The 24,208-nt window shown below is 40.1% G+C and overlaps 1 protein-coding gene and 4 non-coding genes across 10 annotated transcripts; 2 read left to right on the forward strand and 3 right to left on the reverse strand.

Moving 5' to 3' along the window:
- On the reverse strand, nucleotides 1-24,086 carry mrj (DnaJ heat shock protein family (Hsp40) member B6 mrj). 6 transcript variants are annotated; one of them, XM_015174269.3, is made up of 8 exons: nucleotides 23,948-24,086; nucleotides 23,238-23,304; nucleotides 3,349-3,560; nucleotides 3,026-3,135; nucleotides 2,636-2,893; nucleotides 1,576-1,779; nucleotides 1,196-1,511; nucleotides 1-966 (listed from the first exon to the last, which is right to left on the reverse strand). In XM_015174269.3, the coding sequence occupies exons 3-8, from the start codon at nucleotides 3,411-3,413 to the stop codon at nucleotides 861-863; spliced, it is 1,059 nt and encodes a 352-aa protein (XP_015029755.1). In that variant the 5' UTR covers nucleotides 3,414-3,560; nucleotides 23,238-23,304; nucleotides 23,948-24,086; the 3' UTR covers nucleotides 1-860. The 6 variants fall into 6 exon arrangements, with proteins under 6 accessions (XP_015029755.1, XP_015029758.1, XP_015029757.1 ...); XM_015174272.3 differs by lacking the exon at nucleotides 2,636-2,893 and having other exon boundaries at nucleotides 23,948-24,084; XM_015174271.3 differs by lacking the exon at nucleotides 23,238-23,304 and having other exon boundaries at nucleotides 23,948-24,081.
- On the reverse strand, nucleotides 5,553-5,624 carry TRNAQ-CUG (transfer RNA glutamine (anticodon CUG)). Its single transcript has one exon. It is a non-coding gene; the product is annotated as a tRNA-Gln (tRNA).
- TRNAE-UUC (transfer RNA glutamic acid (anticodon UUC)) lies at nucleotides 17,933-18,004 on the forward strand. The gene has a single exon. It is a non-coding gene; the product is annotated as a tRNA-Glu (tRNA).
- On the reverse strand, nucleotides 21,693-21,764 carry TRNAE-CUC (transfer RNA glutamic acid (anticodon CUC)). The gene has a single exon. It is a non-coding gene; the product is annotated as a tRNA-Glu (tRNA).
- On the forward strand, nucleotides 21,888-21,959 carry TRNAE-UUC (transfer RNA glutamic acid (anticodon UUC)). Its single transcript has one exon. It is a non-coding gene; the product is annotated as a tRNA-Glu (tRNA).
- Nucleotides 24,087-24,208: the final 122 nt, after the last annotated feature.

The raw sequence follows: 24,208 nt of genomic DNA on the forward strand, positions 1-24,208 counted from the left end.
TGTGTATATATAATTGTTTAGATTTATTCTCTGCATTGTTTATAATGTACAAAATAGCAAAGCAAACGCATTTTCTTGGTCGTTTTGTGCGTAGCCGCTGCCGCCGCTGCTATTGCTGGTTTTTGTTGGCTTTTGTAGTAAGTATTGTGGCAACTTAATTGACTAACGGTTGAAATAACTATAAAAAAACAATAAACAGCATAAGACTGGATCCGCCCAAATCAAAAACCTATCAACTAAATCGCTTAAGAGTTTTCAGCATTTCAGTTGTGTTTGCTTTATTTTGTTTGCTTTGCTCTTGCTACCTCGGCTTCAAATATTTAAATGTAATTCAGGCCTTTTTGTTCGAAACTTTTGACAACAAATTTGTTTTGCCTGCATGTTCAGAATTTCGAATCAAATTTGCACTCAAATAACCATAAGCCCTACAAGTAATTTATTTAACTGCCATTTCGTTGTTGTTGCTGTTGTTTCTGCTGCTGCTGCTGATGGTGTTGTTGTTGTTGCTGTTGTTGCTGTTGCTGTTGCTGCTGCTGCTGCTTCTGCTGCTGTTGCCGTCGCCCGCCTTTGCTGCTCCCTTCCAAATAAACGGTTTCATTAAAACATAACTAAATTCTAATGTAGAACAATTTCATTAAACATATTTATCAACGAAGCATTAAGAAAGCGTTCATCTGCGTTTATCTTCTTCTTGTTCTTGGTTTTTTTTTTTTTTTAATTTATGACTTTTTCTTTGTTATTGTTATGTCCGCGCGTTCGTATAGAATTATTATTATTTTCCAGCTTTTACTTTTTTTTTTTTAGTTTTGTTTTGTTTTTGATAAATAACTTGTTATCCACTTGTGTTGTTTCCCATTGAATTAATTCGCTATTGAAGAGAGCTTTTGGGATACTCCGTTCACAGTCTTTGATTTAAGGACATCATTTTCATATGAAAAGACAGTTTCCTTGCCATTTTCGACGACGCTGCAATATAGAAAGATCATGAGACAATGTGAACAGAACGATATTTAAAATGAATTGCATAGAATTTGAGGGAAAGCATTGCAGGAAACAATAAAAGGAGGCTGAGTTTTGACAGAGTTATGATCGTGAGCGAATTCCAATTCTTACGGAGCTATCCAAGTTAGGAGAAGGATCTTATACAAAAGGGTCTTGTCAAACTAAACCAGCAATCGAAATGGCTGCAACCTACCGTTTGGTCATCAGTTTTTTGCCGTTGACAAATACCGTTGAGGTGGATGTGCGCTTAACGGCTCCGTTGCTGTGGTGGCCGCCGCCGGCGACACTGTTGCTGGCGGAGAAGGAGGTGAAACCGCTGGTGGGCATAAAAAAGTCCATCATTGAATAGTTGAGCATGGGCGCACCGAACGGGCTCGCCAATTTGTGCTGATGGTGATGATGATGATGGCGAGCAGCGCCTCCGCCGTTGACACTATTGTGGCCAGTGTGTCCGCCATGACGTCGACTGCTGCTAGTGGCGCCATTTGACTGTGAATAGCCATTGGCATCTGCAACAGGTCAAAGATGTTATGATATAATGATATGTATATGTAGATTATGCAAGCTACGCACCTCTAAAGAAGTCGGCGAAGGGCGAATTGACGCCAAAGAACTCGCGGAAGACCTCCTCGGGCGGTCGGAACACAAACGGAAAGCCGCCCATAATGTCAAAGTCATCAAAGTCGTGCGTGTAATGATGACGGGCATGCGAGCGGCTCTGGGCCCGATCCCCTAGCCCATCCTTGCCGTACTCATCGTAAATGCGGCGTTTCTTTTCTGCAAGCATTCGAGAAATCATATTAAAAATATTGTTTCAAGTGTTTCCATTCCATGTTGGCTTTTTGTTAGTCCAAACAATTAACTAGCTCGCTGGCGGGGCATTAGACAAGGCCTAGACATTGCACAAGCTGCTGACGATGATAATGACCAAGATTCTGACGATGATAATGACAATTGATCTTATTGATTATGTGGCTGGTGGGTGGCTTTTTTTTTAGTTGCGCGTTGCTTATGCAAAATAAAACCAAAAAAGTAACGTCGTGCGCGTCAAGGTTGTTTGTCAGTTTGGCAAATAACAAAAACCAAAAAACAAAAGAGTGCTCTAGTCGAGTGTGCCCGACTAGCAAATACCCTGTACACAGCTCTAAATTGTCGTGATCGCAAGGTTGCTTTATAAAAAGCACAACAACAATTATACAAAACAAAAAAGGATAGATTTGAAAATTGCAGAACATTTGGATTATATAAAAGAGTGCTTGTATACCAAAAATCTAAATTATAAACAAGACAGACTTTGGATACTTGGACGTATGTGAAATAGTCCCCAAATATTAAGTTTCTGCCTTTTATAAGCTACGAGATACGCTCAGATAACTCGAGGCATAAAATAAATATTTATCGATAGAGCGTTATCGGAAATATTTTATAATCTTGGTTTAGTTTTGAAAAACAAGCAAGAACATGGCCCACAGCTCGACTTAGCTCGTCGTCATTTGCACAAAAACCTAACCATTTTCAATTGGTACAGGGTATTCAAAAAGCGCATAACCAAACTAAAAAAAAAAAACGATAACAATGGCATAACCTCAAAAATAACAAAAACAAAATTTATGCGTCTCGAGACTCTTTTTACCAAACAGTTTGTGAAACGGCGTGCCCTCGAACAAGTTGCGGAAGGTAAACGCCTGATAGCGATTGCCACGCCGCCCAGCCGCACTGCTGCTATAGCTGGGATAATAATCATAGTCGTAGTCACGACTCGTCGATGATGCACCGTTGCCGCTGCCGCTGCGGTATCGAGAATAGTAACCGTTTGTGCTGCTGCTGCTGCTGCTGCTCGCTGACGTTTTGTGCAGCGTGGCCCGAGCATCATAGATACGTCGCTTACGGGCTAAATACAACAACAATGACAACAACAATAACGGAAAGAGATTCAAATGTGCCCCACAGCTATTACACTTCCAGCAAAAAAAAAAAAAAGTACACAAACTTATGGGCAACCCTGTATGAATTTATCGCTTACCATCAGACAAGACTTCGTAGGCCTCGGAAAGCTCACGAAAACGTTTGTTTGCCTCTTCCAAATTGTCCGGATTCTTGTCTGGATGCCATTTGAGCGCCAATTTTCGATAGCTGCGATCAAAAGAGATTAATTAGAGCGCAAACAAATATGAAAAACAAAAAGAGTCGGAGCATGGCGTTTTGCGCTCTCTTAATTGCGCGTAAGCTCGAGCTTTTTGCGTTCGGTTTAACAGCATTCCAGGTTGCATTCCATTGTGAATTCGTTTTACACTGAATGCAGTAATTAAGAGAGCGCCATCTATTGCAGCTCCTTCTAATACTTACGCTTTTTTCACTTCACCGTCGGTGGCAGTGCGTGCCACATCCAATACTTTGTAATAGTCCACCATTTTGTTGCTGTATGTGTGTGTGTGTGCGTGTGTGTGTGTGTGTAGGTGAACGCGTTTCTTTGTTTATAAACAATTATTAACTTGCTGTTGTTGCTTATTTCAATTGCAATACAATCGCTTCTCGTTCCACTAACTTCTCAAGCGCAACTGCAAAAAACAATCAACATAATGGGAAATTAGTAAAGTGTTTTCACACAAAACTAAATAGAAAGGAACTCAAAATACCGTTAAACAGGCAGCATTTGGCAAAAAATAAAATTTATTTATTACTTTTTAGGTTTTTTTTTACTGCTTATGTTCTTGTAGTTGAAAAGCAAGGCAATGCCTACTGGCTTTAGGGCAGCCACCCAGCAAAAACAAAATGCCAACAAAAAAAAAAAACAAGAAAACAAGAAAACAATAACACGTACATAGTGGTAAAGCAAAGCCAGCACGATATTTGCTTTAATTTCGTTTTCTTGTTTCCATATTTTTTCTCGCTATTCTTCAGCCCCACATTTCGAGTTCAATGTCGTACGAAAACCTCATTCTCATTATGCGCCCACACACACACACAAACACACACAGACGCAGACACGCGAAGCTCGCAAGCGGGAGAGCGCCAAAGGCAACGGAGACTGAGCGCGACGGCAGCGCGCATGTGTAGGGCGTTCAGCCCAGCCGGCAATGACAGTGTGCAGCGCAGCGACTGCGCTGCCATCGTCGCGGTCGCTACACGCGTGTTAAAACTTTTTGCTTGTTGTCGTTGCCCGTTGCTGTTGTTGTTGTTGTTGTTGTTGCTGTTGTGTGCTTTGGCTTTGCGTTACTCGCATTTGGCTTTTGGCGCTCATCTTCGCCCCATTGTTTTCACACACATTTTCGTGCAAAATAGTCACTAATTTAATATAATTTGTATTGTTGTTGTTGTTGTTGTTGTTGTTGGTTGTCAGGCGCAGCCCCTTGACACAATTTTTTTCTCTTTTTTTTTTTTATCTAATAAAATTACAACGCCAATGCACTTAGCTTTGCTGCGCTTATCTGTGTCAATTGTTGTTGTCGGCCGATGTTGCCACATGTTGCCAACGAAAGTGCGCTACAAATTGGCAATTGGCCCCCCGAGCTAAATGACAAACATTATGTGACTGACCGACACTTGAGTGAGTTGTTCTTGTTGTTGTTGTTGTTGTTGACTGGGCTTAGCTTTGGCAGCTTTTTGTTGTTGTTGTTGTTGCTCGCTTGTGTGGGCTGCTTTGCGGCGTTCTTATGGGCGTTTGTTCAAGCACAAGTTGAACAAGTGTGTGTGTGTGTGTGTGTGTGTGCGTCTGCGTTTGATTGTGCGTGTTTATTTTGCTCCTAAATAATTTAGTTGGCATTTATTTTTGCTCAATTTTCTGTTCTAATTTATGGCTATGTATTAGCCGCGTGTGCGTGGCTATAAAATTTATTAAATTTAATAAATTCCACGCATTTACGACAACCACACACATTGACACACACACACACATTGACAAGGTCTATTTATCTTTGTATATAATTATGAAAATTATTAATTAAAGGTATTTTAATTATAGTTAACGTGCCCTAACACAACATGCTACCCTTTAAACATTGTTAATTGTATAACAAATTATGCATATCTCTGCAATTTTAATCAAAAATGTTTATTTGTTTTAACCCCATTTCTTTTTCCTATTTGGCTACTGGGAATATTCCCTACAATTTCTAATCTATTGTAATGCAGTTTTGTGCTCTTTTATAACAATTTTCTATTATGAAAGTTTAAATTTAGTATTGCATACTTTTGCGCTACCTAAAGGACATTTCGTGAGTATTTATTCACAGTCAAAGACTATTCTTATTGTGAATAACTTCGAATAACTTATTTATATATCATTTTTATTCTTCAGTTCCATACAAATTCCTTACGGATTTTCATAGTCTGCCTTGCAATATTTATTATGCTTATCGGCAGAGCAAACACTGAATGAATCATTAATAAACAATTGTTGCACATTTTGACGCGTAATGCATTTCACGAGATTATAAAATAATAATGCAACACAATCCGTATTGAATTAAAATTTTACTTTAAACCCTTAAAGTACAAAATTGTTTTAAAAAGATTTAAACAAAAAAAAAAAAAAAAGAGTTACATAAGCCAGGTTCCACCGAGATTTGAACTCGGATCGCTGGATTCAGAGTCCAGAGTGCTAACCATTACACCATGGAACCAACTTGCCCGGGTTGGCAAACTTGGCCTATTTCAAGCAGCAAACGACGCACTGCGCATGTTGTGATTCAGCATAAAAGAGATGGCCTCTAACTTGAAAATCAACACCATGAATTTCGACACCCTGCGCCCACTTTAGGGCATGGTGCGGGGTGCAGAGGACGAAGCTGGCAAACAAAAGGGGCCACGGATACGAAGCGAATCCGTGCTCGACAAGGGTTAAAAACTAGCCTAGATGAAAAAATGAAATATTTATGATTTTCTTGTTGAATATTTGTTTAATTTGCATAGTTTTTTTTTTCAAGGTCGTCATGTGCCACGCCTGCATTTAATATAAAATGTCATCACAGACTAAAAACTTTGCTGCAATGTGTGGAAAGCGCCACAGTGGATTTCTCAATTGCTATAAAATACATATTGCTGCTTATATTCAGATAAACAACGCGTCCGACGTCTACGTTTATATAACAATTTATTTATGTACATACATACAAACATACTGGCTATATACCTGTTGACATATTCGGCACATTCTAGGTCGTAGGTGTAGGAACTTGTAGCATTGTCTAAAAGCAGCAAATGACGACGACGACGGCGACGGCGACGTCGTTCGACTCTCTCGGCTTTTTAGCCAGGCCAGGCCAGGCCAGGCCAGCCGCATGACACACTCGTCTCGCCGGTCGCGTCAGTTGGCGTCGGCCGGCGGGTGGGTGACGCGGGAACTGGAGGCGCTGACGTCTGAAGAGACTTGGATTTCACAGCTGCTGCTGACTCAAATCGCGGCAGAATTAGCAAATCGTATCGACTAACTCATCAATCGGCACTTGCTATAATTTTATATTTTGTACGCCAACCGCCCGTGGGCGGGGTTTGTGGCGGCATTTAAGGCAATTGGCTGTTTGTTATTTGTTTGCTCGCTTAGCCGGCGAAACAGACTAAGACAACATTTTAAAGAGATTGGCAAGTACGCGAAATAACACAAATACTCTATAACAATGTTGCTCACAAGACAATATAACTATATATAAATTTGCTCAAAGTTATAATTCCCCTTATGGGTTCTCGAGCAAAATAAAATATAGCATTGAGAAGGTCGCGTAAAAACCTTTTAAGTTCGTTTTAATATGTGGCCGCTTGTTCCATTCAGTTGCCCAACTGGGTTTATTATTATTCAACCATTTCTGCTGATAAGTGGGCAAGTCTTTTATTTTGGGGTTCACCGTAGAAAGAAAGATAGATTCTTAATGCTACGCTTAATCTTTATGTGCCTTATCTGCGTACATTCTTGTCGCAATACTAATCTGTACTTCTCATCCAAATGTTAAAAAACATCTTGTGCTAGGAATCTTTCAGATTTGCATTGAGCAACGTTATAATGTGGTAAATCTCCTAGAAAGCTCTGACTTTCGATTAAGCATTCAACATGGTTTCGATTATAAGTTATCGTAATCGATAACTCTGCTGAGGTCATCGTCATCGACAGCCCCGATTAGTTTATTGTTAACAAGATTAATATAAGAAAGGTATCTTTAGGGCTTATACAAATTTACATTCTTTGCCGACAAACGGCATTTCATAGTATTGAGGATCTATTTAATAGCTGGTTAGGGTATTTGACAACAAAAATTGACTGCGCTTGCGCTGCCTACGCATTGGTGGGCATCAAAACCTGAAACTATGTATGTACATGGTGGTTGCCAGCTGCTGAGATGCTCAGATGCTGTGGTTGCTGCCCGAGCTGAGCTTTCGTTGTTGTTGCTGTTGCTTATGCAAATTACATCACCGCCATCGGCAACGGCAACGGCATCGATCGATAAATAAATGCCGCATAGACGCACATAGAGTGCAGACAGGCAGAGCGAGAGTTTGTTGTTCTTCTTCTTTTCTTAAATATTCACACTTTCCATTTGGTTGGCAGCAACATGTTTGTTTATAAACTGTTGCTGCTCGTACGCACTCAATTAAAGCGTAATTGTGTCGCTTGCATTGATAAATAAAAACAACAAACATGACACGACACAATCATCAGCTGTGTGTAACAGTTAACACGAAGAAGAAGAAGAAGACCAAGAGGAGCCGGCAACAGGCAATAGGCAACAGTAGCAACAGTTGGTTGCGTGTTAATTACATGCGCTGCGTGCTGAGCCACTTTGCTGATTGATTTTCTTCGTCTCGTTGTTGTTGCTGTTGTTGTTTTGTCTTGTTATTTGTTGTTTTTGTTGCTCAGTTTGCCATAACCCACTTCTTGTGCAAATGCAATCAATACAAATACAAATACAATCACAAACACACACACACACACGCATGGAAAACTGATAGGCCGGACGACGTAAAGCAAAACGCGCGATAAGAAAACGTTGCGCATTTACACTCAGATACATATGTACACGTACAGTAAAAGCTCGCTCGAGCGTACAGCTGCAGCTACAGTTTGTTCGGCAGTGACTCAAATAACAGATAAATACACACACATGTTCAAACATATTTATTATTTGTTATATTTTGCTTATTTATTTTCTTTAAATTACACAATATTTTATGCAATTTATTGCTTTAAAAATAACTTTTGTACGAAAATAGACAGACAAAGCGAGAACTTTGTTCTAAAAAGCAAAGGTCCACGAAACTGACCAGCTAGGCGAGCTGTATGTTAGTAAAGCTTTCACTGTACCCACATACATATGTATGTATGTATTGGTGGGCGCCCAAGAAAGTCACGCAAGCAACAGCAGTCGCTGTCGCAGCAGCGCAACAGCTGAGAGGGCGGCAGCTGGAAGGGGCGGGTATAACTAAACACAACTCACAGTTTGCATTTAGCCAGCGAAAACGTTTGCTGCAATCGTCGTTATTGTTGTCGTAGTCGTATTTATTATAGCTATTATTGTTATTGTTGCTGTTGGTTGCACAAACATTATTATAAACAAATATAATATCAAAGCGCAGCGCGGTGAAGTGATAAAACAAGACACAACAATAACAAATCAAATGAAAAATCAAAGAGATGTTAAAACGCGCACGTACGCGACGATGAATCGTTTAGAACTGAAAGCAGCAGGCACCCCGACGGCATTGCCATATGTTTAACAGAGGAAGAGAGCGCGTGAGAGACCGAGAGCGAGAGAAAGAGAGAGAGAGCGATGCCGCTGTTTATGCACATTGTAGTTGTTGCTGCGTACCACCTCGTTGAACCGGAAGCTATTACGCGAGTTCTTGCAAAATTTGCAGCCTTTTATCACACTATCATTCAAGTGTGGGTCTGTGTGTGTGTGTGTGTGTGTGTGTAAATTGCTTATCAGCGCATATCATAAACAAAAGCTTGATGACGCCGCGAGATCTTTTTTATTTGAGTGGTTTTCTGCACAGATACGAAATCTGATTCATAGACTTCAGCGGAAATTTGCCATTAGCTTTAATACCTTACTAACTTGTTTTTTTTTTTGGCAACCAATATTTAAAAACACACATATCTATCGATTATAAATTCATTTAAATAAATATATGTGTAAGTTTATTGCCAAACTTTATGTGTACCGCTTGCTTTGAGAGGCAGCAAAGCGCCGGAGCGCAACCAAATGTTAAGGCAACAAATTTGAATATTTAATTTTAGCACTCGCAGCCAGCTGTAGGGCGAGGTGTCTAAGATTAAGGGGGCAAGCGGAGGGCAGCAACCGCTCGGTGAGTCGTTGACGCCGTCGCACAGTGGCGCAAGGTATAGCAGAGTTTATCGAAAAACTGATATACAGACATTAAACTCTTTTTTTAAACTAAATTAAATTCCGATTCTTTTGGAAAATTAATATAAACTCATTCAAATTGAATAAGGTGAAAGAATATTTTGGTATTTTTAGAATATTATCTAAATTAGCCCAAATTGAATTGAATGAAATTTAATATCTGATATTTTTAGAAAATTTATATAAACTTATAGTAAATAAACTTAACATGAATGTAAGCTTTAAGATTTCAGCTTTCCCAAAAGTGTACACAGCCAAAGGTCTAAGCAGAAAGCGCTTCGTTAGTTATTCTAAGTCCATAGTTTATTTAGTATATCTATTAAATAAATGAATAAATCAAAATATTGATGCGACAACTTTTTATTTTGTGTCTTTTACTGACGACCTGCCCCATTTCATTCACAAATTTCATGCAAATACATGTTGTTATTTCATAAACACTCGCCCCACTGTGACCTCTTCACAGCAGGTGGTGATGATATTTGCTCTGTGAAAAATTTGTGCAAATTTCGCAAAGTTTATAAATTTTACACTTTATATACACAATAAAATGTAGGCGTGTGTGTTGCCGTTTGTGTGCGGTTATTTTTAGTGTTGCGGAAAAATGAAAATTTATAAAAAGCAAATATATAAATATCTACACACACACACACTGTGTATGCATAAATAAATGCTCTACGTGAGAGTGTTTGACTAGAGGCTACCCAGTAGAAAAGTAAAAGGTATGCGAAAACACATTGACACTTTTTCAAGGACTTCACTTATAATGTGATCACATTCACATTTAGAATGATGCCTGCATATACATCTAATACTTTATATAAGTAAAGAAAGTCTGTTGCAAACTAAACACCCGAAGATCTAACGGCTGCAGGGTATAGACTAAAGTCGACGTGTGGCTAAGCAAAAGTGAGCGCCATTAATGTTGTGGAAGAAGCAGATAGAAACAGCAGCAACAATGAAAACTAACGGCACACACACCGGCAACGCTGCCAAACAGAAAAATTTGGCGAGGGGAACGCACGGAATTGGAACAACGGTAAGTGGCAGCAATTACAAAAGAGAGCAGCCTAAAATAACACAAATTAATGCCACAAACAAAGCAGCTAATTGCAATGGAAAGTGCCGCCCCCAATGTGGGGCGTGCCCAAAAGGAGAGCGAAAGATAAGAAACGAAAAAAAGAAATGAGAAAAGGGAAGCAAAAGTGGGAAACGCGCCAAATTGCACAATCTGTGCAGGAAGCGAACAACAGCAAAACACAATGCAATGCCACGAAACCATAATAACAATAATAATAGTAATAATAACCCACAATACAATCGAGAGTAGACCTAGAAATAGACACGTGGGCGTGGGAATGTATCTATTTTTGTGATATGCCAAACAAAAGACAAATAGCTTTTCATTTCCATGTTTTCTCTCCTCTCTTCTCGCTTTTCGCTGCGCCTTGTAAGAGTTACAACAAATGCTGATTCATCGCGCTGCAAGCAGCAGCTGGCAATTGGTTCGACACATTTTTGGAACTATTTGAAATAGTTTGAAACTTTTGTAATAAGTATAAGGCAAATATGCCAGCAGGGGGCAGAGACTTTATTATGTTTTGTGGGGTAGGGGCGGGCGTGAACTGTTTCTAATCAACTCGCCGCACAGCATTCGGTTCAGTTCAGTTCGGCGCATAAATTAAATCAATTCAATGTAAATTTCGAAATTTGTCTGTGTAATGTTTGTGTGGTTTTTGTTGTAAGTGTTCTCTGGGCTGGGTCTATTATGCTGCGGTCATGAGTTTTGTCAAGCGGCATTACACGGATTTAGACAAAGCTTTCAATGACATTAAATGTGACACGCCCTGATTAAGGGCAGTGCTTTGTTTGGGTTCCTGTTTAGTGTCAGCGTTTAAACAATGTAGGATTTCTGCAGCAGATTTGCATGTATTAGTGAGCTTTTAGAAATACGCACAGAAAACACTGCGAAGCAGCTGCAATGGAAAGCTTTTATGCGTGGGCGAGTTGTGTCTGTGTGAAAGCACATTAAAGCTTCCTTCGTTTGGTTTAGCTGTCACGTGTGCTGAGTAAGAAAGAATGATTGTTTGTTTTAAAGGTTTTCTTGCGGCTCTCAAACAATTTGCTGAGTGATGCACATAAATCACGCACCTTTAATTCAAGAGTTACTCAATTCAATGATTAATTATATGCGATTGCTTTTGTATATAGAATTCTAGCTAAAAGCATATACAAACTTCTAAGAAATTTCATTGGCTTTTTATCTTCATCTGCTGTATAAATAGCCTGATAAATGATTGTCGACTGGGGCGAAGTTCAAGCGCCAGTTCTCTATCTCTTTTTATTTCTTGGCTTGTCTGTGATCTAATCTAATCAAGGCTTTGCGAAACTGCCGGACTGGAAGGGGCACAGCAGCTGGGCGCCCACTTGTGCGGGTGTAATGATGACGACGATGACGCTGACTTTGGAGTCATGCACCCATAAATACTATGAGACAAAACAAAATATACGACCAATAACTAAATATGGCAAAGTCAGCTTTGTGGCCCGATCTGTCTGAACTGGCGGTCACATAAAAACTACCCACCATCAATCGCAACACAGCAATGCGATCATAAAACCTGTAGCTAAAGATCAGCTAAGCAACCAACCAGCCAGACAGTCACTCGGCCAGGCGGATGATGATCTCAATGAAGACATTTTTTTATTGCGTTTCTGATTTGTGAAATCGTCGCGAATCCACCCTCGCCGCCCCCCTTGAAACTCTCTTTTTCTACCATGCGCGGTTGCAGGTCGCTTCCTTGTGCTCTGTCTCCATAAATCTGCCAGGCGATGACGCTCACGATCACGATATCATCGCTATTGACTACCGTGTGGACACCACAGTCGTTGGCACCGGTGGCAGCCGTCGCCGTCGCCGTCGCCGTATCCGCATCTAGATCAGGTCCAATCCGGCCGCGGGCTGAGCATGCACAATGAGCGTTTAGAAAAGAAGTCAAGCGCTGTTGCACTCTTTGTTGTTGTTTTGTTACATTCACTGCAGCCTATTGATGATACCCTGTAGTTAATGGGGGCATATCAGTTGTACACTCTGCATGTAACATGTGCTGCTTTTCGTAAATCGATTTAAATTTAATATTCAAAAGTAAGCGAAAATCATAGCTTTAAGCACTCAAGCTATTATTGTCCAAATATCTCATAGGATTGTCATCATTTATATATGATTCCGTATATCTGCTTTGATCTTAAGCATTATTCAATGGGTATCCGTATCCTAAACTCCCTTTCAAGACACCAAACAAAATGTGCACTGCTCAAGTAAATGCTTCCCTCTCAAATAATAACATTTGTATGCTACAGGGTACATTTATAGTCGTTGTTATTTGATAGCTTCGCCGCATTCTCACATGTTTCGTTTGTTATGGTCGCTGCAGTTGCAGTTGCAGTTGCTACAGCTTTGTGCACCCGTTTGTTGCATTGACAATGAAGTTATTAAAGCGCAAAGCTGGACAACAAACCGCAAAACTTGCAACCAGCCACAAGCATTTGGGCTATGAACGGAAACATGTGATTAGCTGACCAAAAAGAAGAAGAAGAAAAAATAACAAAAACAAAGTATAAATATATAAAACTCCATCGTTAAGTCTTCCGAGCCGCTCGTCAAGCAACCAAATTATTCGTGTGCACTGTAAACTACAAGCAACTACATGAATCAGAGTCAGTTGAAAGATTTTTAGAGGCGAAAGTAGCCAACGGCCTTTCGGTTGAGTTTATTTATCCTATTTTTTATGTTCGCCAACAATGTCTTAAGGTTCAAACCCGAACCACCAGTAAATCGTGTTGCACAATTTGTAGCACGTACTCTGGCTGTAGGTTAAATATCAACTCATTTCTATCTAGATACTGGTAGCAACATAATTTCCCAATTAGATAAACCACAAAAGAAACACATTGCCGGGTCGTAAAAACAAGACACTGACAGCCGAGCAACTCGTCTCTAAAGAGCTGAGCTGTGCGAAGTGGAGTGGAGTCTGGAAATCTGATATGTCTGTCTGTCTGCTGAAAGAGGTTCAAAGAACAAGTGTTGTGGAAAACCACAGCGAAGAAAAAAGCTCTCCAACTGGCTCTATAATAGCCGTGAGATAACTGAGCCCAAAGCTAAAGACTATAAATCATCACAACTTTATTTTTGTTAACCTTAGCAACAACTATTGTTTAACAAAAAGTTGCTAGGTTTCAGCTTTATTTACTCAGCCAGATTAGAGCAGTCGCATTTTTTGCATGTCATGCCGAATGAGTTTTTAAACAAATTAGCATGAGCTTGACTTGAGTTAATTCTTAACCCAAATCACACAGTTGTCCATGCATTTTTTGTTTCACTTCTCTACAGAAATTTTTAATAAATGTTATCCATACTAGATAAAGCAATACAGCAAGTAAGATCCATGCTAGATCAATTCTATTCCAAAAAGAGGTGCAATTCTTTTGACAATATTCTTTCCAGCTTTCATAAGTTGATCATACATAAGTTTCTTGTTGGCGGCAAAGATTTTGCTCTTCTGTTGAGGCATCTTCCATTCGCCCTTTATATACACTCTCTTTTCTTCGTGAATTATGCAAAGATTACAATAGATTGACCCGCTGAACTTTCTTTGCCCCAATCCCAGCTATAAATGCAGGCATAGCTTGCTGGATAGGTTACAAATTCGATCCTATCTACCAGTATTCTATATACTTGCTTTTTTTTGCTCATCTACTGATGTTCTATACATGAGCGTCCCTTGGTTATATCCATCCCAGCTTAAGGCACTTAACACCCATATAATATATATTGTACATGAAGTATTTTATGGCATGTGCATCAACTTTGTGCACTTCGGTAGCCCTTTCACTCAAATTTCGGTGGGTGCATTGCACAAATGATTTCTAGTAGTTAAACTACTTCAAGTACAAGCAACCAACTCTGTTTTTGTCTGTTTTTGGGGTCAACTAGGCGTCAGGCGTTGACTTGTGGGGCGCCTCCGCTGGTTTGGCTGATCAGCAGAAGACAACGTTGTGGCTGTTGTAGTAGTTGTTGTTGCTGGCATTTGGTAGCTTGGTCAGTTCAGCGGCGCACAGCCTCTGACTCTTGTGTCTGAACTTTCTGCCCGCTCACGCGCAACAGTAAAAAATAAAATAAAATTTAAAAAAAAAAAATGACAGGCCATAAAGTGTGCTTTTTGTTGTTGTTGTTTGTTTGTTTTTTGTAGGTTTGTTTGCCGTGGTAATTATTATAAATAGTTAAAATTAAGCCCATAAACAAAATGAAAGTTGAGCGGCGCCCGAGTCAGGCTCGCTCGCCGATCAATTTCAGTGTTCAACAAGTTTGCCTGACAGCCGCAACAAGAAGAAAACGAACTCAATTTCCAAAGCAATTAATTTAATTGAATGCAGTAGTCATAAAACAAAAGCACACACAAAAACAAAGACAACGCAACAAAAAACAAGACACGTTGATGAAGATGATGGTGGTAATAAATGTTTAATTGAAAAGTAATTTCGTGTCACTAAAAAAAAAAGGTAATTAACAATTAATTACCAATATGCCGGCCAGTGTCAGACAAATGCAAAATGGTCAATTTACAGTGTTGGTTAACACGCCAAGTCGAAGTTATGGAAAGTGATATTATTTTCATAAGTGTTTTAACGCCAACATTCCACCACAAGCTCCTCGAGCTGTTTCGAAGAGTGTTGATTAAGACCCAAGTAACCTGTTGGTAAGCGCTACATGCAGTGTTTTTTATTAAGCCAAGTCAAAGTTATGGGATGTTTTTAAGTGCTTCTTTGTCAAAGTTTCACCACAAGATCTTGGACAGAGCTGTGTTGCTTAAGTCTATGGTCAACTCAACAAAAGTACTTTGGCTAATTTCATTGCCATTGTTCTACTTGTTTAGAATTGAAATTAACAGTGTTGATTAAGACCCAAGTTAACTCTTGTCTAAGTTTCGGAAAGTAATATTACTTCTTTTTCTGTTTCATTGCCATAGTTACACCTCAAGCTCTTCGAAAGAATACGGTTGTCGTTCATTGAAATGCGTGTGCCGTTTCATTGCCATTGTTTCACCTGTTTAGAGTTTAGTCTGCCAGTGTTGATTAAGACACAAGTTGCAGTGTTCTTTAACACGCCAAATGAATTTAACGAAAGCGCTTAAGCTAATTGCAATTTGCGAGCGCTGTTGCTGTTTCATTTTCATTGTATCTGAGCACATGTGCCTCACCTTGAGCAAAATGTGCGATAAAAGCAAAAAACATGAAACCTCATGTCTCTCCCCCTGTGTCTAGATCTTAACCTTAACTCTTTTGTGTGTGCGCTCGCGACATTGGACCTGGCACAATGTTAAAAGATTTTGCAAACATGCAAAAGAAACACGAAAAAAGTAACTGAAACTGAATTGCAAATGGAATTGAAACCACAGCGGGGTTTAAGGGGAATTAAAAGTTTCGGCACTTAAGGATTGGCAAATTAAAAAGTAATATCTAAGCAAGAACAATGCGAAAATTATATGAATTATTATTAGTTTTAGGTAAAGGCACCAAAAACTGACTCGAGACGACGAGAAGATTTATGTAGACTCGCCTAACTTGTATATATATATATAATTAGCTAGTCGCGAGCGGCGACTCATTGAAGACCTTCACAACAGCTGGGTTTACTCGGAATCGAGTCGAATTCTCATCCATATCCAGTTCTTAGGTATATTTTATTATTAGATCCATTCACATTCAAACTTTGCAGTTTGAGCTTTCAATTATTTAATTATAATTTTTCATCTAATTACATCAGCTAACTGAACAGTTATGTTAAATGAAGCGAGACGCTCCACAAGGTTTGCCAATGAGACTAGACAGACAGAGGAGACCCTTGAAGAAATATGAATGTACTCAAGTTGCAATGCCGAACCTATAGACATTGACCAGCACATGATATGTGAGTATTATGCTCATAGACAGTCTCAAACTGCAATTCTAGCAGTTCTTTCAAGAGCGAAGCACTCATGAGTGGTAAATTTCGGTGACATCATCAAACAGTCGTTTTTTTTGTACACTTCATTTTTCTTTTTTGGGGTTTAATTTGAGTTGATAGAGGGAACTTTTTTTTTGTTTGTATGACTCCATATGTATGACTCCATATGGTAGCGCGCTTCTTGGAAAGCGAACCCGTTTTCTGTGGAAGCAAAACCTTTAAAGAAACGGGGCAGTCTGGCAAATGGATTACTTGGGGGAAACTTGATCTCATATCTGCCAAAAACCCAAAAACATTATTTGGCCAGCCACACAAAACTTATCTGTCTCTTTACCACACGGGTTTCCCATTGAAACGATGCTCCAAGCAAATCTCATAACTGGTTCGTTTGCCTTCTGCGCTCAATTAAATGGCCAATCATATTTACATGGTGCATCAACCCAATTAATAAATTGAATTTGTAATAAGCCGTAAGCTGAGACACGTGCAAGCGCCACATAACTGTAGGCAGTGTTTTTTTTTTTATTAACGGACTTTCTCACAGTACCCATGGAGAAAACATTAACCCTACCTTACTATCGTACATGGAGATGGACAGGCCGGCCGCCGGCTGGCCGGCTGGCAGACAGGCAGGCTGACTGGCCCGTCATGAAAGTGTTGGCTTCGCATCAGACTTGAGTTTTTTATATTCATCTTGCTGCGGGCAGACAAGTGCCCCGCTCATTAGACAAGCCGTGTAGATATATGGGGAGTTGTGGTGCGAACCGGTTCATTTAAATAGCCAAAGCTAAGCAGATGCAGACGCAATGATTGATTCATCATCCGAAGTCAGTAAATTATATGAGGTTTACAAGATTTTCACTGCATTAGCACAGTTGCAACGGTAGTTGGTCCCCCACTCCCCCGAAAGGCAGGAAGACATTTGGCTGGTTCGGGCGCAGGGGCCCGGGACCAACGGAACGCTGACAGGCAACAATTTTAATGTGCGCTTCAAGTGCAGCCAGAGGAGATTCATTCAATTTATCTAACACGAACTGACATAAAAATAAACCACCATCGAACGAAAAACCGGGCTCAATGCTCAAAGACTCGTTTTGGTAATTAATAAAAAAGCCATGAGTAGGTTGGAGAGTCGAAGAGGTGGGGAGCAATCATCAATGGGCAAACATCAAAATTACGCTCCCAAATGGATAAACCATTTGAGATACGTAGATACAATGTCGGCAATCAAGATATTTACTTTGGATTTCACTCTACGCTACACACGATGATGATACTCTTAAAGTGACTACTATAAATGTGGTTACAGACAAACTAAATGCCGATTCTATTGAAAGAAAACATTTGTAGCACAAGCGGATGAAGTTGAATCTTTATGTTGTGCTATTGTATTTTACCATGGAGCTTATAGATGGACTGAAAAAGCAAAGAAATAGCTTGAATTTCATGTTTGTATTTATAGAAAAGCATGAAGAGATATTTTTAATATGCAGTCTAATTTGAAACGAACGAAACATTTTTAGAATGCATTCGAATTATTTCATTTTAGATTATAAACAACCGTTACTCAATATCCCATATGGTCTAGTGGCTAGGATATCTGGCTTTCACCCAGAAGGCCCGGGTTCGATTCCCGGTATGGGAAGTAAAATTTTTCTATTTTTTTTTCTTTGTCAATCAAAATGTCACAGTTTTGTTATCTAATTTTAAAATTCAGTTTATGTGCAGTAAATAGCTACAAATCACTTAAATAACCTGCAAAGGCTATAGCCCTCGGCTTTTATTGAGTCACTATGTTGGCGCCCCATAAATATATTCTTCAGCCATTATCTAAATGAGCAGCTATCAAACTCTGACCTTTAAAGTCCAATCGTTGCCCTGGGGCGAAAGTGAACTTCAATGAACCCTATTATAGCTAAAGTGTAGTGTTTAAGTGCGCTCCGTTCGGTTTACACACAACGCCATGGAATATACAACCCAATTAGCATGCTAACTTCTTCGGGCCATCCATTAAAAAACCTCACGCACTACGTTTCTTTCTTTTAGTTCTGCGTTTTTCGACTCCAACTTGGAGTCCAAACGGTTCGACTTGTCGTGAGGTGCAGCTAGAAAACGTGTAAATTTCATTGCGACAGGCAACAGTTTTTTTTTTTTAATCTTTTAAAATACCCTGCACGCATACTAACTAAGGGGTGTCTTAAGCTGAATATAGTGATAAATTGGTATATTAGAAACATTCCTATTTAGATGAGTTGGGCAAGGAGACTTCGGATTCGAAACTTAGTTAAGTGTTAAGACGTCTCAGAGAAAAGGGTTAATAGAAATATGCCATAAATTAAAAGAATAATAAGGAAATCCTCGACAAACTCTTTGATTTAATGCTCTTTGGTCTTATAGATACAAGTTACTTGAAAACAGGGTATCATGAAGAAGGAACTTTCGATCAGACAGTTCGGCATGATTTGTTTTTATGGGAGTATTGGGTATTGAGCTGTCCGTTGCCATAGTTTTCTCTTCAGCCATTTAGCATGGCAATCAGACAACAACTAACCATGCCCCACGCCTCCCCCTTGGGGGAATAATACACGCGGGTCATGCATGGCCTGCAGTTGGAATTGTCGTACACACCTCTTTGGCTTTGTTTGCACAGACAGAGGCGACACAGACGAGACGAGACGAGAAAAAGTGCAAAGCGTTTTCACTCATTTCATTTTCATGTTCGTGAAAATGCGCATATGAAAAGGCTCTGGCGGCACGCCCACTGTCTGTTGTGGCAGCCCCGAGGCGGAGGCCCAACTACAAGAAGGGCCGCCGCTCGCAAGTCAAAGGCCGTTGACACAGATTTAAGTTGGTTGCGTGTGTGTGTGTGAGTTAAGTCCGGGGCTGGTCAAGACACGACACATGTAGATACATCTGCCAGACAAGCGGGTAGAAAGTGGTATCGAAGAGACGCATGACCAATAAATAAATTGAAATATTTACGCTTTAAGCAAAGAATCGAAAATGCCGCAACGCGATCGAATAAACCGAACCAGCAAAAGATCGCGCCAACCGGTCTGGGAGTCTCTGAGGCTCTACAGTGTGGATCTGGCTCTGTTTCTCTGGCCGTTGTGTGTCCGTGTCCGTGTCTGTGTCTGTGTCTCTGGGTATCCATCCGCATCCCTATAATCGCTACGTTGGTCTCTGCCGTCAGCTGCTGCTGTTGCTGCTGCAGCACAGTCTGCAGCTGTGTGACCCACTCCCAGTTGTCCATTTAAAGCGGCAGCATCGAATGCGAATTCGAATCGCAAACGCGGCCAAACTACACCAAAGTATCTGCGCGCATTTATCGCCAGTTTTAGACAGTTTGACGTCGTAGTTGTAGTTTGTAGTTGGCCGTCTTGCAGTTGTTTTGCTCTGTGGCTTAGCCGAAATAATCAAAACTGAAATTTCACCTCCGGTCACACGCTTCACAAGTCACAATAACAGCGGCGGCAGCTGCAGCAACAGGCGGCCCGCAAAATTAAAAGCGCCCAAAGGTTTTTAAATGTAAAAAGTGCAGGTAATTAAGAGCATGCGCCCATGGCACCTGAAATTGATTGCATCCCGGCAAGTGCTACGCAGCTGAGACGAAACAGAATTTGCATGGTTTGTAGCTAAACGCCTGCTGTAAGCGCAGTGGAACACTATGGAAATGAGCCGAACACTGCTTGCTGTAAATATTGCACTGTCTATAATGCCGCACGTAGAATTGAAACAGTTTAATAAAGCTCACTGCTCGCGGTACATGAAAACGAAATGAACCTTAAAACCGAGACATGTATGCTATAGAAATTGCATTTTTGGTAATTAAGCGCCCCTCAACACTGTTATATAAAAAATTAATGAGAGATCAATGTGGGCACTTCGCTTTCAATATGGTCGAAATTACATCAATCTGGCAACATGACACATAAAATTGATGGGATACTCCACTTGCGCACAACAAACTGGAAATGAAACGGACTCGTTCAAAGGCTGCTTGCTTTGAAAATTACACCATGCAAGGCAATGGAAACAAAGCGAATGCTGCTTATTGTAAAGATGCAATGTCCGTAATTAAGCGCCAGCATCCATGACATTAAAATGATTGGAGACTGGAAACGAAATGGACACTGCTTGCTGTAGAAAATGCATTGCATGTGATTAAGCGCCTTGGCATGACACATGCAAATGATTGGAGTCCGGCACAACGCAATGGAAACGAAACGGGGGGTCGCAACAACAAGCGGATTATAGACTGCGCGTTAAGGATTCCAGACGAAACGAAAATCAAAGCATAACAAAGCTTTGGAAAAAAAACAACAACAACAGAGACATCGTTGCGCAGCCAGCAGGCAAAAAAAGCTTTAATATGCAGTCAGCGTAGCTTCAGAGCCGTAGCTAGGAAGTGCGAGGGTGACGGCAGCTGTTGTTGCTCTTTTGTGTTCTTGCTGAAACTCAGCTCAACTGGTTTAACAATAAAAATAAAACGCAGCCGTGTCTCTTGGCGTTGGCGTTACGTTTGACGTTTAACAGAAACAGAAGGGGGGGGAAAAAAAAACGGTTGAATGTCTCTTTTTTGTTGCTGCTGTCGCTGCTGCTCTCGTCGATTCTTGGGGCTTGGCTTTCTTTGAGCGAGCTGCTGGCTACAAAAAGCCACTATAAAAATGTTAATTTGTATGCTGTGCCTCTTTTTCTGCTGCTGCTTCTTGCTCAATCGCATATTGTCTCACACGCGCTTCTAATGCCTGGGACGATGACGCCGAGCAAAGCTGATGATGGCATACAAAAAAAAAAAAACGTAGAAAATAAAGCTACAGCTCCAAAGACAACAAAGATTCAATTGCTACGAAAGTGGCAGGCAGCGAAAAGTGGGCGTGCCAAGGCGCAACGACAACAACTGCAACAATGGCCCACTATCTCGGCTCGCCGGCTGCTGCTTGCCACACTTTTGATGAATTAGTCGTTTTATAGCTGTTTTTCCAGCTGGAAATTGAACAGCGGCTGGGCTTGAAGAAGAAGAAGAAAAACCCCATCTGTGTGCAGTTCGTTGAGCCGGATCATGAGTGGCAGCAATTTTTAGCTGATATTCATTAAAAAGCCACTTTAATTAAATTGGCTGCAGCAGGGGTCAAAAATAAGTGAAGTGGAAGCTGTTTCCAGATTTTTGGCCTTTTTCCATTTGAGGAAATGTTTGAGAGGCAACCAAAAACAGTTGATTAATAGCGCATTAATCAGAAGGCACCCTTTATTCAAATACAAGCTAACAAAATGACAATAAATTAAGTACAACAAAATAAAATTCAGGCACAAAATATATAAATCAAAATTACTTCCCATACCGGGAATTGAACCCGGGCCTTCCGGGTGAGAGCCGGATATCCTAACCACTAGACAATATGGGATATTTGTGTTCAGAGTAAAATGAACATATTTTTCCTTTGCTATTCTAGGACAAGAGCCTTAACAAAATCTATAAATGGCAACCATTTTTAATAAATATGTTTCGTTTCGTAGGGATTGTATAATCCCATATGGTCTAGTGGCTAGGATATCTGGCTTTCACCCAGAAGGCCCGGGTTCGATTCCCGGTATGGGAAGTACCATTTTTGGTTTTTGTTTTTTGCGTATTTGTTTCCAGATAGGAAACTTATTTTTAACAGTTGAAGAGTATTTGTAGGTCTAGTTGGAATTAATTGACCAAAAATAAAACAAGACATTTGCTACCCTAAAAGGAATACAGCATTAGCTCCATTAGATTCATGTGTTTTTACTTTTCAAAATAATATATTAAGTACTTAACTTTGACGTTAGCTAATCTTGGCAAGTAGAGAGGCTTAGAAATTGACCAATTTAGTTGGGGGAAAAACAAGTAAACCCAATCTAATGCAATATCATTTCTATTGGTTGTTTTGCGATAGTGTTGGTTAATGCCTAAGCGCCACGCAAAAGAAACAAGCACGAAAGAAAAATAAACATTTTTTTTGTCGGCCCGTTGCTTCTTCGCTTGGTTGTTGTCATTGTCGTTGTTGTTGTTTTTGTTGTTGTCGTGTTTGTAGTTGTTATTGTTATAGCCACAACAACAGAAACGGTTTCGTTAACAACGGGCAAAGCTTAAAGAGTCGAGTACTTAACTTTTGTTATAACGAAAATTAGCCATGCTCATTGTTGCAACACACAACAACAACAACACGCGGCACAAACGTGTGGCAAGCGAACGGCACCAGCAACAATAAGCAGCCAATGCCTTGACTGAGTTATTTTTTTTTTCTCTGACTGTTTAATACGAAAACTGCTTTTTCATTGTTGCAGCAATCGATGTTGTTGTTGCTAACTGACAATTTGATTGCCTTTTGCTGTTGTAGTTGTTGTTGTTTTATTCGTGTGTTTTTGCAAACGGAAAAATCAATTTGATTTTTAATTACGCCAAATTTGAGACAAACAAATTGCGGACTGTGCCAAATAAGGCGAATTAACCAGAAAAAAACAAAACAAAACGAATCTAAATAAAATAACAAAAAAAAAAAAACGCCCAAGAGCAATAACAACAACAGCAACAGCAGCAAATGCAGTTATTTGAGTCACACACCCGTATAACGGTACACGCGCAGCTGACGCAGCATCTGATAGGAAGTGTAGCAAAGCGTCAGACAATAACAACAACAACAACAACAACAACAGTGCGCGACATGCAAAAGGAGATAACAACAACGGCAATAATTCAAATGCGCCAACAGACATCAGAGCACGGTGCATTGAACCGTTATACAATTTGCGTGAGTGTGCGTGGAAAAGAGAACACAATACACTTTCGATTATTGAACTTGTCAAATTGATAGTTGCCCGGCGCCATTTTGTTATTCCCACACATTGCTTACCCAGAATTGGATGCTCCACTAAATTCTTTGTTGTTGTCTCGAAATGCAGCTTGGCAAACGACTCCTTCTGCAGCCAGGCGATAAAAGAAATAAACAAAGCAAGCGTTATAATTAGGTCTATAGCAAATTGCTTAAACGCTGGTCTTTATTCTCAACTACAATAAACACGGCGAAAAAAAACAACAAGATAACACGATATGGCAAAAATACAACACGAACTAGCGAGCGAGCGAGCGAGCTTTGACGCGAGCGCTTCGATTGTTGACGGAAACGTTAGACGGCGGCGACAAACTCCTGGCGCGACAAAAGCAGCGAAAACAACAACAAAAACGAGCAACAACAATAGCCAGCTTGTTTTTTTTTTTATTGATTTTTATGCGATGCAACAGCTAATGAAAAATCAAAAGGCACGCGCTAACGCTTGAGCTGCAATTGTTGTTGTTGTTGTTGCTGCCTTCGCTTGATTTGTTTTATTTTTCGCAAATCTAATTTTGCGCGTATTTAAATATGAATAAAAACAAAGAATTTCGCACACTCACACACACACACACATACACACGCGCGCTCTTCAATGTCAACTCGCTTTCAGCAACTTCTTGTTACTGGTTCTTTTTAATTTTGAGATACACCAATTTTTTTTTATGGTTGGCATTTAAATTTAGTTAAGCACGTAACACAAATTAAAATTGTATGTATTTAGGCATAATTACCAGCCAAGCACGCTGCACTTTGCAGAACAGTTTAACTTTTGTTGGTTTACAAGCGCCGATAGCGCGTTTTAATGCAAAAATGCCAAGACTCGAGCACGACAACGAACCATGCGCAAGAAAAACGAAAAGAAGACTGAAAAGACACAGAAGAGGAAAAAATGCATGGCATGGTCTGCGCATATCGATATACGTGCATATTGCTCGCTGGCAATATATCGATAGGCAGCTGTTAATGTTAAGTAACAGTGGTTGGCAACGCGC

This window comes from Drosophila virilis, chromosome 5, assembly GCF_030788295.1.
Source record: "Drosophila virilis strain 15010-1051.87 chromosome 5, Dvir_AGI_RSII-ME, whole genome shotgun sequence".
Taxonomy (NCBI): Eukaryota; Metazoa; Arthropoda; class Insecta; order Diptera; family Drosophilidae; genus Drosophila; species Drosophila virilis.

What these genes read in the sequence shown, in the direction of transcription:
- mrj (XM_015174269.3), bottom strand. Translation starts at nt 3,413, where the DNA reads ATGGTGGACTATTACAAAGTATTGGATGTGGCACGCACTGCCACCGAC. An exon ending in GCCGTTTCACAAACTGTTTG is followed by an intron (nt 1,780 to 2,635) that starts GTAAAAAGAGTC and finishes GAATGCTTGCAG; the next exon opens with AAAAGAAACGCCGCATTTAC. An exon ending in CTTCGCCGACTTCTTTAGAG is followed by an intron (nt 1,512 to 1,575) that starts GTGCGTAGCTTG and finishes GACCTGTTGCAG; the next exon opens with ATGCCAATGGCTATTCACAG.